Source organism: Synchiropus splendidus, chromosome 1, assembly GCF_027744825.2.
Source record: "Synchiropus splendidus isolate RoL2022-P1 chromosome 1, RoL_Sspl_1.0, whole genome shotgun sequence".
Lineage (NCBI taxonomy): Eukaryota > Metazoa > Chordata > Actinopteri > Syngnathiformes > Callionymidae > Synchiropus > Synchiropus splendidus.
The window spans coordinates 68,955,614-68,971,124 of NC_071334.1; the positions used below are offsets into that span (position 1 = coordinate 68,955,614).

At 45.9% G+C, this 15,511-nt stretch overlaps 3 protein-coding genes across 4 annotated transcripts in view; 2 read left to right on the forward strand and 1 right to left on the reverse strand.

Annotated features, from left to right (window-relative positions):
* Positions 1–59: 59 nt before the first annotated feature.
* trim23 (tripartite motif containing 23) lies at positions 60–8,481 on the forward strand. Its single transcript, XM_053882057.1, has 11 exons — positions 60–186; positions 984–1,146; positions 1,312–1,433; positions 1,496–1,774; positions 1,865–2,047; positions 3,625–3,840; positions 4,149–4,283; positions 4,347–4,476; positions 4,548–4,658; positions 5,599–5,723; positions 6,078–8,481. The coding sequence occupies exons 1-11, from the start codon at positions 82–84 to the stop codon at positions 6,255–6,257; spliced, it is 1,749 nt and encodes a 582-aa protein (XP_053738032.1). The 5' UTR covers positions 60–81; the 3' UTR covers positions 6,258–8,481.
* Positions 8,373–13,302, reverse strand: ppwd1 (peptidylprolyl isomerase domain and WD repeat containing 1). Of its 2 annotated transcripts, XM_053882035.1 has the most exons (12): positions 12,871–13,301; positions 11,627–11,792; positions 11,115–11,217; positions 10,934–11,037; positions 10,677–10,797; positions 10,118–10,565; positions 9,841–10,031; positions 9,587–9,776; positions 9,344–9,525; positions 9,035–9,116; positions 8,790–8,972; positions 8,409–8,714 (listed from the first exon to the last, which is right to left on the reverse strand). In XM_053882035.1, exons 2-12 carry the CDS (start codon positions 11,748–11,750, stop codon positions 8,571–8,573), a joined length of 1,872 nt encoding a protein of 623 aa, XP_053738010.1. In that variant the 5' UTR covers positions 11,751–11,792; positions 12,871–13,301; the 3' UTR covers positions 8,409–8,570. The 2 variants fall into 2 exon arrangements, with proteins under 2 accessions (XP_053738018.1, XP_053738010.1); XM_053882043.1 differs by lacking the exon at positions 11,627–11,792 and having other exon boundaries at positions 8,373–8,714; positions 12,871–13,302.
* cwc27 (CWC27 spliceosome associated cyclophilin) overlaps positions 12,012–15,511 on the forward strand; it is a 29,158-nt gene continuing 25,658 nt past the window's right edge. Inside the window, exons 1-10 of the mRNA XM_053882067.1 lie at positions 12,012–12,370; positions 12,575–12,671; positions 12,746–12,858; positions 12,936–13,079; positions 13,135–13,233; positions 13,307–13,410; positions 13,650–13,719; positions 13,940–14,019; positions 14,095–14,119; positions 14,211–14,365. Coding sequence (XP_053738042.1) covers positions 12,329–12,370; positions 12,575–12,671; positions 12,746–12,858; positions 12,936–13,079; positions 13,135–13,233; positions 13,307–13,410; positions 13,650–13,719; positions 13,940–14,019; positions 14,095–14,119; positions 14,211–14,365 — 929 coding nt within the window. The 5' untranslated portion in view covers positions 12,012–12,328. The remainder of the gene's footprint in view (positions 12,371–12,574; positions 12,672–12,745; positions 12,859–12,935; positions 13,080–13,134; positions 13,234–13,306; positions 13,411–13,649; positions 13,720–13,939; positions 14,020–14,094; positions 14,120–14,210; positions 14,366–15,511) is intronic.

Consider the following 15,511-nt stretch of genomic DNA (forward strand, 5'->3'; position numbering starts at 1 on the left):
GTAGATGCTAAACCGGAAGTATGCGTGGGATTGCTATTTCGCTGCGGCGACACCGTTCTCTCCGCCTCGCTCTGGTCCAAAATGGCCGCCGCTGCAGCTGCAGGAATAAACAAGCAGAGCTCCGCAGCAGCGATGATGGACCCCTGCGTCAGACACGTCCGAGGCGGATCCGGCGGTTCTGTCAAGGTGACTAAAGTCTGCTCCTCATCGACAGTCCAGCAATTTTAGTCCACTGTTATGCATGATGTGCGTGAGCCTCCTCGAGCCACCGACGGATTCGCCTTCGTGGCTGCTGATACTTGAGTCAAGACTGCTGCGTCAGTGGTTCAAACATGGTCCTCAGGCTTCAAGCTATTATTATTCACCTCCATTAACATAGGAATCGTTCTCGATGCATCTGAGGTTACTGTTGTCTCCAGCGTGACTGCAGTGGTCCTGCGGCTCGCTGAGGATGATGGCTAACCGGCTGCACGAGCTAACGATGTTACGGTTAGCAATTGTAAAGATGCAATGTTTATTCCGCACAAATATATCACTGGTATTCCGTTATAATCATTTTCCCTTAAACAAATGCGTTTGTTTATTCAATTCATCACACTAACAACATCACGAGAGAGTTAATGATAAAACAAAGACACAAGTTAACAAAACATTCTTGAAAAAATCACATTTAAATTCTTTATTATTGCAAAATGTCGTGAACATGGATGATTCACAAGTTCCACATTAGTTTTTCTCCCTCTAAAATATTCATATAAACGTCAGCTACTGTCTGTGACATTTCCATTCAGCCTCCTCCACCTTTACCTGTCTGGATCCCCTTCCTTCATCACATCGATCCAAACACTGAGTCTCAGTCAGAAAATGAAATCTGTTTTTGTTTATGTTTCAAAGGCAGAACATCATTGTCACCAATTGCTCCATCAATTGTTGTAATGCTCATCCATCTGGTGAATGTGTGTGTGTGTGGCGTGTGCCCTCAGGTGCTGGAGTGTGGCGTGTGTGAGGACGTTTTCTCTCTCCAGGGGGACAAAGTCCCCCGTCTGCTGCTCTGCGGTCACACGGTCTGTCACGACTGCCTCACCCGTCTCCCCCTCCACGGTCGAGCTGTCCGCTGCCCCTTCGACAGACAAGTGACAGAGCTGGGTCAGTAGCTGCACTCAGTTCCACAGTCTGCATGCAGATCTGCAAATCTCACTCTGCCGAGTAATTGTTGTGGTTCTGATGTGTCAGATAATGCTTTTAATTTGGCAGATAAAACTAATAATGCTATAGGTATAACTGCTCATTAAGATCGGTCTCAATCTTCAGGTGACTCGGGAGTGTGGGGTCTAAAGAAAAACTTTGCTCTTCTTGAGCTCTTGGAGCGACTCCAGAATGGCGCCTCCAACCAGTCGGGAATGTCGGACGACTCCCTGAACGGCATGGGAGAGGTGAGTTGTACCTGTTTTCAGCATCTCAGGCTTGGACGCTCACGGCCCCCGTGTCCTGACAGTGTATCATCCGCTGCGATGAGGACGAGAGCCACACCGCCTCCATGTACTGCACTGTGTGTGCCACCCACCTGTGTGGCGAGTGCTCGCAGTTGACGCACTCCACCCGCACGCTGGCTAAACACCGCCGCGTGCCGCTCGCTGACAAACCGCACGAGAAGACGCTATGTCCGCAGCACCAAGTGCACGCCATCGAGTTTGTGTGTCTGGAGGAGCCGTGTCAGTCGGGCCCACTCATGTGCTGTGTGTGTAAGGAGTATGGCAAACACCAGGGACACAAGGTACCAGAGTATTTCCTAGACAGATGAATTCTTATTTTCCCAACATTCCTTCGTTCAGTAAATGTTACTTACCAAGTATTTCTTCACCAGCATGCCGTCCTGGAGACCGAGGCCAACCAGATCCGAGCTTCCATCCTGGACATGGCTCACTGCATCCGAACCTTCACGGAGGAGGTTTCAGAATATTCCAGGAAGCTGGTGGGAATCGTGCAGCAGATAGAAGGCGGCGAGCAGATCGTGGAGGATGGCGTCGGCATGGCGCACACCGAACACGTGAGATACAACACTTTCAACAGTTTCTGAGTGTGAATGGAAGGATTGTAGAGCTGGTGGGATGACAGGTGGGATGTTGGGTGGATGGGTGTATGATGAGTGGGTTTCTGGTTAGATAGATTTGTAGGATGATGGATGGACACCGCTGCAATTAAATAATAATAATAATAATAATTCAACGGTTCTTTGTGTGACGTGCACTTGCTTGTATATTGAAATTAAAGATAAGTCATTGAACGTACACAGTTCGCTGCAGTTCATTGGGAAAGAGGGAGACAAACAGAGCTGTGTTGCTAAACGGTTCATTCAGTATTTTTTGCGTAAAAGGTATTACTTCAGTTACAAGGTTGTTATGTTTTGTGAGTCTCACTCTTAACCATAGTGATGGGTAGATGCTCATGAAGTGTTTCGCCAGGCTGTGTTGATACCGTGTCACTGAATACTGACACCTGCTGGACATTACGAATCGCTGCAGGCAAGCTACTTGACAGAACAGACAGAATTGGCACTGACTTGATGACCTAGTGTACACAGTAATATCATTGAAGTCTATGCATTGATATTGTATTATTCCATATCCATAAGTAATGTGAGCATGTATCATAATGTGGAAATCTAAGTGAAAACAATATCAATAAGGATGCTTGTGGTGTTTTGTTTTTACACATTTTTATATAAAAATAGTTTTCCCAATGTTTTAAAAATTTCCAAATTAAGTTGCATTTCTTGCTAAAAATAATGTGAATAGTGAACTAAGAGTTACCATGAAATTCATTTGAATTAGGATGGAACAAGGGACAAACTGGGTAAAAGAAGGAGTTTGAAATAAATGCCTTATTCTCCGATAGACAACGTTCTCCCTGGAGCTGCTGCATATTCCACAAAGACATTCACAAGGAACTGTGAAAGTAGATTGTTTCAGCAGTTGCGTCTTGTTGACAGATGCGCTTCCTTGTAAACACAGTTTGGCGTGCATGTATTGGTCACATGACTCTCTTAAAGCGGTACGTGCACCGATGTGGGGATTACTCTGTCAGCGGTGTTGCGGGACCCACCACTGCTAAACCATACTGCGACATCGCTGAGAGAGAAGGCGAGAGAGAGAGAGCTGCTCAGTCTGACCCAGATTTTTTTTTCTCACAGTAGTGTTGAGTAGCTGAAACATATTGAAAATGTCAGCTGTACTGGAAGAAATTGATGTGTTCCATGCTAACTGACATGAAGTGGAGAGGGGAAATCTACAATTCAAAGAAGAAATGGAAGAACATTTTCTCTCCGACTACAACACCCACGTGCTGAGTCAGACAGGAGACTGCAGTTGTGATCACTATCCCTGATGTATTTCTTTTTGTTTTACTGTGTAGCGCTGATAAACCAATACATTTCCTTGAATTTCATGAAGCAATGATTTTACAGTAGTGGAATCATTTTGTACGTTTAGAATGAAAAGCACCCCATCATGCAATATGGACTCAAGATCTGATGGATCGAAACCGCTGCCCCGTTCTAATATGATAAGATGATGACGAGATGTTTCCAAGTGGTCAGACTCGTGACAAGTCTCTTCTCCCCTCCAGGTCCCAGGTACGGCAGAGAGCGCTCGCTCCTGCGTCCGGGCGTACTTCGCCGACCTCCACGAGACACTGTGTCGGCAGGAGGAGATGGCCCTCAGCGTGGTGGACGCCCACGTGCGCGAGCGGCTGATCTGGCTCAGGCAGCAGCAGGAGGACATGACCATCCTGCTTTCCCAGGTGTCCACCGCCTGTCTGCACTGCGAGAAGACACTGCAGCAGGTAAGGACACAGGGTCTCTCGGGTTCGTGACCGTGACTGAAGACCCCTGCTGGCCATGACCAGGACTTGTTGGAGACTAGGTCTAGGGAACTGGCAGACGTGTAGGTCAACACAAAGATCTCAAAGATTTTCTGATCAAGACATCTAAGGCACGACAAGACTGTAGGGGACAAGACTCTGCAGAGACGTCTTGACTGAACTTTTCTGGCTCAAAACTAGAACTAAATATTTCTTTGAAAAGACCGGGTTCAGATCAACCAACCTTGAAGTTTCGCAGGTGAACTTTAACAATCTCTCTCTGGGTCCAGGACGACTGCCGGGTGGTTCTGGCCAAACAGGAGATCAACTGTCTCTTGGAGACTCTGCACAAGCAGCAGCACCAGTTCACTGAGCTGGCCGACCACATCCAGCTGGACGCCGGCATCCCGGTCACCTTCACCAAGGTAGGTCCTCGCCAGAGCTATGTCCGAGAGTGCCTCCATCTCATCCTCCTCGATTCTTTCCAGGACAACCGGGTCCACATCGGGCCAAAGATGGAGATCCGGGTGGTCACTCTGGGCCTGGACGCAGCTGGCAAAACCACCATCCTCTTCAAACTGAAACAGGATGAGTTCATGCAGCCCATCCCAACCATCGGTACCACTGCCAACGCACTACCCCACTGGTGGTTTGGAGTAGACAGCTGACTGACTGGCTTTTGTTTGAAGGGTTCAACGTGGAGACGGTGGAGTACAAGAACCTGAAGTTCACCATCTGGGATGTCGGCGGGAAACACAAACTCAGACCTCTGTGGAAGCACTACTATCTCAACACGCAAGGTGGTCCAACATTACTACTACTACTACTACTACTGCTACTGCTACTACACTAGCATTCTTCACTTCCAGAGTCAGGACCTCTGCTGTTAACTTTAATGGTCCAAATCATGGTGACTTTTAGGACTGAGGACAAAAGCTAGTTTTCAGAAGAGATGAAGCTCGAGGTCTTTAGTGTGTCAAGACTTTTTAGGAGTCAAAGGCAGAAGTCTCATAGTCAGGTGTTTCTGAGGTCCCAGTCATGCGTCAAAAGCTCAGAATCAAGGTCTTTTGAAGGCCAAGACTGTGACGCTCAGGGGTCTTCACAGGTTCCTGGACCAAACCTTGGAGGCCACCATGCAAGGGTGGTCACACAGCACTGGGATTGTGTCAGGAAGAGGAGGTTTTCAGCTCAAGTGCAGAACCTTCAGACTGAGGCCAGAAGTCCAAGCTGTTAACAGTTTGCAATTGTAACCAGTTTTTAAGAGGTGTCAAGATTAAGATTTAAGGTTCAAGATCAGGGTCGGAAGGGACTCCAGGCTGAAGATTGAGACTTGTTTAACAGCTCGAGTCCCATGAGATCCATGTTAAAATATTGAAAGGTTCAAGAGCCAAACTGTTGATGGTGGAGGTGAATAAAAGGTGAAATCTGAGAGGAAATTCAAGCATAAAGAGGAGATATTTGGTCAAGACCTTTTATGCTCAAAACTAAGCCTGCTCTGGATCAAAGGGGGCGAAGGCATTTTATTATTAAGGTGAAGTCTTTTTCAGTCAAGGGGGAGGGGTTCTATGGTTAAGAGCAAAGCTTTCATGTGGTGGATTAAGAAGTAAACTACTCAAGGCTTTTTCAAGGCTAATCTAGTGATGCCAAGAAGGAGCAGGACTTCAGTTGATCAGGACAAGTGAAGAACTTTCATGACTGGGTGGAACTGTATGAACTTAACTGTTGTTGGTCCCCTGGCAGCCGTGGTGTTCGTCATTGACAGCTGCCACCGTGACCGACTGATGGAGGCCCACAGCGAGCTGGCCAAACTGCTGACAGAGAAGGAGCTGAGAGATGCGCTGCTGCTCATCTTCGCTAACAAGCAGGTGAGCATTCAAATGACTGAAGAAGCTGGATGTTCACTTTTATTTACAGTTATAATTTCACTCATCACATGATTCAAAAGCATGACTGCTTTCTGTTTATTTAATTTCCATCTGCTTTGTTTTCTGAATTGCCATATATGTCAATGTATGATATTTTATCAGATAGGTTTGGATTTAAAAATCTTCAAAGTAAAAATGTGAAATAATTTTAAAAAATCAAGATTAGTGAATGAATACAAATCATTTGTGATGTTTCCTGTTTAAGATAAACTATTAAAATGCATCTGTTTTTTTTCATTTGGTTGAACCAAAACATGTGTTTCTGACTTTTGATTTGACCCATTTTCTTGTCAGGACGTGCCCGGCTGCGTGTCAGTGGAGGAGATGACCGAACTGCTGAGTCTGCACAAACTCTGCTGCGGGCGGAGCTGGCACATCCAGGGCTGTGACGCCCGGAGCGGGACGGGTCTTCACGAAGGTCTGGATTGGCTCTCCAGGCAGCTGGTGGCTGCGGGGGTCCTGGACGTGGCCTGAACTCCTGGGCTGGTGCTGTAAGCCCCGCCCCCTCCCTCATCTTTCTTTCCCTGCGCCATCGTGGAATGACCAGCGAAACGAAGATGTAAATAAGTCTCATCCGTTCGCACCTGAAACCCGGCTCCAGTTCTTCAGGCAGCTTCTCGCCAGTCGTGGACTTGAACTATTTAATTTATTTCCTGCATGACGCCAGGAGGAGACGGTGCCCAACACCACCGTGAGAATGTTACTTGTGAAACACGGACACACGTGGTGGCCACGAGGTCAAAACATTCAAATGAGAAGCAGCTTGTTGGCCACGTAGAGACACTGTAGTTTGATTGCTCAGAAACACAAGGAGAGCTTGGTGAACTTCAACAAGCCTCGTCGACAGAACAAGGATTTCAATGGGAAACCTGTTGGTGAGCTTTTCCTCTTAGTTTATTAGGAATTAACCTCTAAAATAATCTCCGTAAATCAAGAAATATAGTCTACCAAATAAAGGCTTTTATTATTTAACACTTTCTTTAAATAAGAAAAAGGGTTTTCTTTTAAGCTAACCGTCCTAGCATGCTCTCACATTATCTAAAAGTGGATCTAAAACAAAGCTAGATTAAAAACATAGATGTTTATTTGTGACAAAATTTGCCTTCAACTTCCATGTTCAACATGCATTCTGTCGTGTTCCCAAAACGCCATGGAAAAGAGTGACACCAACGGTGACAGAGTTGACAGCACTTTATCAGAGAACACATGTATTTAAGGAAAAGAAAAACTACATTAGGCTGACTAAAGAAAGGTCAGCTCTTTTAAGGGGCTCAATCTTGCGTTCAGAACCGACTCACAGATCTTGAAGATCTATATCTAGGTGTTCCGCTCTTCTTCCATGTGATGTTTCTTTTATTGTCATACCGCTGGCATCATTCAGGGAGAAGAACCCATCTCCTCACAAGTTAAGGAAGGGCATGTGCGGTGCCGTGTGGCCGGCACACGCTGGTGAATGCTTACCCACGAGCAAAGTTGCAGCCGACCCAAGAGGTCCAAAAGGAAAATGAGCAGGAAGGAACCCTGGTTACATCTTGAAGAGCAGATCTGTGAGACACACTGGTTTGTTTGCAAGGAGGACTCAGTTAAGATCAACTGACAGCTGATGAGCTGCTGTTGTTTCAGCTGTCTTGATGTCAAGAGTGAAAGTTGAAGCAGGACGCTAATCTGCAGCTCAGATGACGAGCCGTGACTCGGCTGTTTGGGAGCTCTGTGGAACACTCGTGTCCGGGATAACTCCACCAACCCGGAGTACGAGTCTGGATTTTCAGCACCAGGGTATTAGACACTAAGAGGTACAGAAGGAGCAAATCTCATTCGCTGCATCCCTGTGTTTTTTAACAGCAGCTAGCCACTTCCAGAGAAGATTTTCCATTTGTTTTTGTGTTTTAAAACGCTCAAAATTCAGACTGAAATATCCAAACTCGAGTTCAAAACGTGATCTTTTAGGCGAGGTCACGTTTATAAACAGTTATGCCTGATGTGAAAGCTCTTAAAATGAAAAAGTCAAAGTATCAGTTTCTGTTAAACTGATTTTCTGACATTAAATGTCAGTATTTTTACTTAAGAGGATCATAAATACAAGAATTCCTACATTAATAGTCTGAGATTATTGTTGTTTCTGAGGTCAGGATTTATAAACTGTAAAATGTAGTTTCCAGTCTGAATTAAGGAGATAAATCATGAAGTCTGAGTTGGACATATCAAGAAAGCTCTGACTTAAACTCTAAATCCTGTGTTTGTATTGGATCAACCTGTTTTCATGGAGGCAAGTCAGACTTGTGTAACTTAATAGTCTGGAAGACCTGACTTGTAATCCAGTCTGCATTCCAACAGATGCAAGTTGCTATGTCCGGTGAACCACCAGGGGTCAGTGTTCAGCTATTAGCGCGGTGAGAACGGTTCATGCAGACTTGTACTTCCAACGCGTTGCGTTTGAAACAGTCTTACACGGGTGTTTTTGCTTATCTGTTACTGGAAGTCTGTTGCCTGGACTGGAGTGATGTTCATTCCTGCGCCTGGACTGGTTTGCCTCCGACCCGCTTCCCCGTCATTCTTCGAACACTTGTGATCTGATCATGTGCGAAGACTGCGCCGACATCATCTCAGCTTCCTGTAGCTCTAAAGCACAACGCGCCTGTGACAGTCGCCTTTGTCAACATTTCCTGATGTGATGCTGTACAATAAACCGTTGTTTGTCTATCACGACTCTGTCATTGGCAAGAGATGGAGACATGAGGTGGAGAGAGCTTTAATATAAAACATGATTCAGAGCGCGGATAGACGCGATTACTTGACGGTGATGTTGATGATGCTAATGTCCTCGTATGGCTTGTCCGTTTTGGGGTGGACCTTGGCGTTGGAGATCCTCTGGACCGCCTCCATCCCCTTCATACATCGCCCAAATACGGTGTGTTTGTTGTCGAGCCAGGGCTGCAGAGACACGAAAGTGAATATAGGGGGCGCTAAAGGGAGAAGGTTGGACATGTTTGCAGGAGTGCTTCTTACCGTCGGAACAACTGTGATGAAGAACTGTGATCCATTGGTTCCAGCTCCGGCGTTGGCCATGCTGAGCGTGTACGGCCGGTCGTGTCGCAGCGTGGCGTGGAACTCGTCCTCAAACTCTGCACCCCAGATGCTCTCACCACCCATCCCGGTTCCTGTGGGGTCTCCGGTCTGGATCATGAAACCCTGCGACATCGAGGCATCATGTGAGTGAGCGGCCATGGCGCTACTCTGGAGAATCGACTCACCTTGATAACTCTGTGGAAGATGTGACCGTTGTAGTAGCCGTTCCTGCTGTGGACGCAGAAGTTCTCCACTGTTTTAGGACATCTGAGAGCAGAACAGAAGGTGGTGAGATGATTGTGTCTTGTCGGAGAGATGGAATAGAACACACAAGATGAGGTTCAGGAATCTGGGTGGAGACCAGATGGACCTGCGAGGTTTCGGGCCTATTCCGTGCAAGACCTTCTTGGACCCGCACAATGGACCAGTGTAAAGGTGGCGTCACATCAGACTATGGTTCCAGACATGTGAATGTGACTTGGAGATGGACATACTCGACCGGGAAGAGCTTGATGTGGATGTCTCCCATGGTGGTGTGGATGATGGCGCTGTCGGAAACCCTCTTGGGGCCGTCGGCTTGAGTGGCGGCCATCACTTCCTCTTTTGAAGGTTTCTCATTGAAGACGTCTCGGTCCGATTCGGCGCTCTTTGTGTCCTCGGGTTCTCTCTTGGTGAACTGAAAAATGTTTCCTTCAAGTCAGAACCTGAGGTTCGGTGCATGGAAGTTTGGCTCTCACCATGTAGAAGCGGTTCTTCTTAAACGCTGTGCAGAAGATGGTGGGGTCGGGTTCGCGGGTCTGCAGCGCCGGGTTGTCCGACGCCTTCATCTCCACGGTGGGGGCCACCTGGTTGGTCTTGGCGACGCCCTGGAACAGACTCAGGTGGAGCACGCGGATGTTTTCCAGCTTCCCGAGGATCCGCACACACCTGGGACACACACAGACGTTATTGCCATAGAAACCAAACCGAGAAACCCGTGTGCGCTCCTCACCTGTTGGTCTCCACGTTGATGACCTTGATGCCCAGCATGGTGCCATAGAGGACAAAGTGTCCAGTCTCATCGAAGATGATGTTGGTGAGTCGGACGCCGTCCACTTTCTCCAGCTCTCTCTCCACCGCCATCCTGCGTCCGAACTCCATGTCAGGCAGCTGCTGTCGCATCTGCTGCAGCTCCGTGAACATCTGGAACATTCCAGTCCTCCGATCAGACCAGAGCTGAATTCATCTCTTTTCAGCCATTTTATGAAGCAAAGCTTCTCATAACTCACCGTTAGGGACTCGTCAAACACTCTCATCAGCTTCCCGGTCAAAAAGCGAAAGATTCGGACTTTGCGATCCGTGGCGATGGTGGCCATCTTCTTCCCGTCCGAGGAAAACGCCAGACTGGTGGGGTATGTTTTGTGTTTGGCAAATTCATACAAGTCTGTGTCCGTTTTATACTCCCACTGCACATGTTTGGGGAAGCGGAATTCCGTGGGCAGTCCGGTCCAGTACTCCATCATGCCTGCTTTGTCGGCTGACACGATGACTCGGAATTTCGGGTTGAGGCGGATCTGGGCGAGCGGCGATGAATGCATCTTATCGAACACGTGAAGTGGCTGGTGGCTCCCTCGACCATCGTACACGAAGATTTTTCCTGTGGACTTTTCAGAACAGGCAACGGTGCAGATGGCGTCGCCCGGATTGTAGATCCACTCGCTCTGACCAGGATGGTACCTACAGGGACAAAACAAGCCACTGTGAAACTACTATTGACCTCTCATTTTTGAGGACACTATACCCTGAAATGAGACCAAACTGAATTAAAAATGTTGGACTCAAACTCACCCAAGCTTTAGCATGTTGATCATGTCAAAGTTGACCACATCAAAAACCTTCATGGCCTGATCGTCGCCCACAGAAGAAAAGAGCGCCCCCTCAGCACTGACTGCGATGCTTTCGATAACCCCTGCGCACAGACAGACGCACAAAAGGCTTTGAATTTGATTGTCCTCAGAGTTCAGCAGCATTTCCCCAGAATCCCTCTTCAGACCCATGATGCAAAATGTGCTTAAAAAAATGTCCAACTTCCTCTAACATCATACCCAGGTGACTGCGGAAGTGTTTGACAAACTCAATCCCTTCGTCTTCTTTCTTCTTCCAGAACTTCACGTGACCATCCTGACTGGCTGTGAGGACGAAGTCAGTCCTGCAGAGACACATTTCAACCTCAATAAGAACCGACTGGTATATTATGAAGACAGGTGACAAGATGTGGCGACTTACTTTGAGCATACGATGTGAGTGATGACGTCTCTGTGCATGTAACTCCGCTCATACATGGCGGCGGACGGGAGGTTGTCCAGATAAACACGTTCATACTCCAAGACTGAAACGATAGAAGCAGCCATTTTAACATTCAGCATTGCATCTGTTAAGACATCATCAGCAGGCTTTCTTATTGACAAAATTCACCTGATAACTTTAAGTGTAGTAGACAGTAAAAAAACAAAGTACTCTCAGAACATGTAACACGTATCGATACTTTCCTTAGGTTTCATTCATTCTCTCTCAAAATGGTGAACTTTTTAAGCTACAGCATTCACAAAATGTTGCACGACAAATCACGGCGTATACGCCGTAATACTATTTCAGGATATTTCAGAGCCCATTGTTTACAAAAGTTCTATTCAGAGCGGAAACGTAAACACGATGACTCCATTGGCGGTAACTTTGCAGAGTTCGGCTCGACACCACCTTTTGGGATGTACAAGGAACCGCGCGAGCCTGATACTGACCCTTCCTCTTTTTGGGCTTAGCCGCCTCACTCGGCATCGGTCCAACCCAATCCTCTTCTTCATCTTGTTCTGGAACTTCCTCTGCTTTTCTCTTCAGGTCCACACTGTTGTCACACTCCGCCATTGTTGCATGCGATCCCGACCCGTTTAAGGGTAACACATGGCACTTCCGTTTAGCACCGCGAGAGAAGAGATTTTCAAAAATCGTAAAATAGTAATATAAAATGCATTTTTCCTCCCAGTCACGATTGAAATATAATACAGTTTTTTAAAAAACTTTTTTATGTTTTACAGTTTTACATTTTTGCTCGTAGTGGAACGAATTCCTTAGGTTTAACACGGAGCAGTTTTACTGCAGTACAAGGGCCAAACCAAACGCTGCAAGTAGGGGTAAATATAATATACATGTTGCGAAATCATTCTCAAGTTTAAGAAAGCAGAGCTCAAATTGGAATATATTTTGGAATATTATGAAGTGGAGAAATATTATCTTCAGTTGTATTGCAGTTCTATAATTGCCATTCCTATCTTACAAACTAAAGGTCGTTATTTTTCCACCCCCGGGTGAATGGTGTTAAACGACGCGCTAACCTGAGACATGGAGGGATAAATGTTTTGTTTTGAAATCAAACATTCAGAAGTCATACTCTTTGAATTTAACCGTAAATCGGCTCCAAATACAATCCTAACCCACGAGGAACAATGAGCAATATTTACATTCAAGAGCCGCCGACGGACGGGAAGGTGAGTTTCTTCCTCAAATCCAGAACACGTACGAATTCAAGTGTCAATAATTGAATGTTTGAAATAGTCAAGTTGGAGTCTTACGTGTTCGTAGCTGGCATTTGACACACAGGTTGACCTCACAACTCCACGTATTTGAAACGAAGCACGTTAGACGCGTACTTCTTCGGCAGTTCAGTTATGAATGCTGTTGAACTGTCGCAGGTCCTGCTGAAGACCAGTGCCGGTGAAATCGATATTGAGTTGTGGGCAAAGGAGACTCCAAAAGCATGCAGGAACTTTGTGCAGCTCTGCATGGAAGGTGAACCATCCACTTACACCAACCCAGTAGCGGGAATTAATAGTGTTTACAGTGATATGTCGGTTCTTTTAAAGGGTACTATGATGGCACGATATTCCACCGAGTGGTGCCCGAGTTTATCGTTCAGGGTGGCGACCCTACTGGAACAGGGGAGGGAGGCGAGTCCATCTATGGCCAGCCGTTTAAGGTTTGTATTTACCCTGTGCGCTCTTCCTTCATCAACATGATTCTTCTCTTGAGCCTGTGTTGCCGGTCACGTTTTAGGACGAGTTCCACTCCAGGCTTCGCTTCATCAGAAGAGGCTTGGTTGCCATGGCAAACTCTGGTCCTCATGACAACGGCAGCCAGTTTTTCTTCACCTTGGGACGCGCCGACGAACTCAACAACAAACACACTATCTTTGGGAAGGTAATAACGTGTTTTAAAAAAATCTTCCACCATCCATTAATGAATGCAACTGCAGGTGACTGGAGACACGATCTATAACCTGCTCAGATTAGCAGAAGTGGCCTGCGACCAAAATGAGCGACCCCTCAATCCCCACAAGATCAGGAGCACTGAGGTAGTTTCCTGTATTATCCTGGCAAAAAATTGCTGTCCAAATATAAGCCAAATGACTCTCCTGTCTGTCTCAGGTTTTACATTGTCCCTTTGATGACATCATTCCTCGGGAAACAAAGAAATCCAAAAAGGAAAAAGAGAAAGATGAACCAAAAAAATCGCAGTCCAAAGCGACAAAGTAAGATCTACTGTATAATGACGTCAAGTCTTCTAATAAACACAGGAAATCACCTGTTTTCTGGACAGTATTTCAGACAAACGAGGTAGCAACAACATTATGACCACCTGCTGAATATTGGAAAGGTAACAGCAGTTAGTCAGCCTTCCAAAGAGCCACACTGCAAGTGGTCATAATGTTATTGCTGATCAGAAGTCATTTTTTGTGACTGTTACACTGATATTTTTGGGACCTTACAGGAACTTCAGTCTGCTCTCTTTTGGAGAAGAAGCTGAGGAGGACGAGGAGATGGAGACTCAAGCAAGTCAGGTACAAAACTTTCCCAAAACAGAAATCTTAAATCTACACCTGAATCAAAATGTATTATTAGAACTTTCCTGCGAAAGAGGAATCACTTTTTCGTATGTTATTTTACACATGTGTCTCATAGCGTTTTTAAAATATTTAACACAGGATTTTCACACTCAGATCACAGATTAACCTCATTGTAAAATGAGAATCCAACTCTACGTTTCATGTCTTTTGTCAGACACTGAAAGGGAAAAGCAAAAGCAGTCATGACCTCTTGAAAGATGACCCTAGTCTGAGCTCCGTCCCAGCCTTGGACAAGTACGTGTGTCCATCATTTCTCATGACCTATCTGCTTATTTGACTGTCTAAACTTCATGTCTCAATGTTTTAAAGGAAGAAGAAGAAGAAGTCTGGAGAGGTGAGTCACATGAAAGTTGTCAGTGCTCAAAGGTCAAGCAGAAGATTCGGAAGGTCATTTCGGATCTAAATGTCACCATGCATTCTCACAGGGAGGCGATGATGATGATGGTGATGAAGAGGACTCTGAAGATGATGAAGAGAGACAGAAGTTGAGAGAACTCATCAGTCAAAAGCTGAAGAAGGAGAAAGCAGACAAGGTGGCCGAAGTGGACGACGAGGAACGAGGGAAGAAGTCCAACCGCAGGTAAGTTTATTCCATAAAACTGAGCTTTTATTGAAACAAATAGACATAAACCTCTGTGAAAATAGCCTGAATAGAGAACATGACCATCCAAGGAGTTATGCTCCGTGATCTGTTTGCTTCTGATGGTATCAGAAACGCCCCCGCATGTGCGTTTCAAACTCTCCCAAATTGATCCATAGCGAAATGAAGCTCGATTTACAGCCCTTTCTGGTAGTGGCAGTCCGATCCAGCAGGTGGCAGTAATCTGTCAAACATTTAATTCCTTGCGGTCTCTCACGCAATTGTAACCTTCGTCAACATCCAAATGGTGGCGCTGTTGCTCTTTGTCTCGCTGGTCTAGCGCTGATTTAGCAAAAGTAGTTGATAAGCCAGAAACATCGCGTTGATCTTGGAACCAGAGAAGCCTTTAACGATTTTAAACAAAGGCTGTTGTAGATTCACATTTCTGCTGAGTCAGGAAAGACTTTCTCAATCAGAACTAAAACAGAACTATTCGATTTCTTCAGGTTTATTGAATATTTAAAATACGTTGATTTGATTCTTAATTGACTCCTTTGTGTGTCCAGATCTTTTGATTTGAATGTTTTTTCTATTCTGGATGACACATGTTGCACAATTGTTAGTGTGTATTCAAGATTCTCTTGTTCCTTGGAATATATATCATGAAAGGGTGGACCTTTGTGTCCAGGCTGGAGATGAGATCTTCCCCTTGTAGAGGAGCATCTTGTTCAAGAGTGAAGGAAGGTCGTGGCTTTATATCTTTTGTCAAATGACCGCAAGCCTCGAAGCAACATTGAAGAGACAATCCAACCCTGACTACGATCAAAAGCGTCTCCTCTCAGTGTGGAGGCCCCAAAAAAGGAGTTTTAGGATTTTGTTGTTTTCAAACTCCACGGTGACTCAACTGTTGGAGTCCAAGAGGAGATCTGGAAGTGATGAGTGATTCATGAGATCAGACGCCCCGCAGGCCGAGACGCACTTGCAAACAATCATTAAAATCTATTAATGACGAGTTCAGCATAGCAACAGATACCACTAAATACACTCCAGTGGTACTTGATCGTCTTGTTGACGCTGGCGTCTGACTGTTAAACTGCTTGACCGACACGTTTGGTCTTAAACACCACAAGAGTCGTAATAGGAGCA

Coding starts and splice junctions, on each gene's coding strand:
- ppwd1 (XM_053882035.1), bottom strand. CDS start 11,750: ATGGCGGAGTGTGACAACAGTGTGGACCTGAAGAGAAAAGCAGAGGAA. Junction 11,038..11,114: donor ACTCACATCGTATGCTCAAA/GTAAGTCGCCAC, acceptor GTGTCTCTGCAG/GACTGACTTCGTCCTCACAG. Junction 9,117..9,343: donor ATCAAGCTCTTCCCGGTCGA/GTATGTCCATCT, acceptor TTCTGCTCTCAG/ATGTCCTAAAACAGTGGAGA.
- trim23 (XM_053882057.1), top strand. CDS start 82: ATGGCCGCCGCTGCAGCTGCAGGAATAAACAAGCAGAGCTCCGCAGCA. Junction 1,434..1,495: donor CCCTGAACGGCATGGGAGAG/GTGAGTTGTACC, acceptor GTGTCCTGACAG/TGTATCATCCGCTGCGATGA. Junction 4,284..4,346: donor TCCCGGTCACCTTCACCAAG/GTAGGTCCTCGC, acceptor GATTCTTTCCAG/GACAACCGGGTCCACATCGG.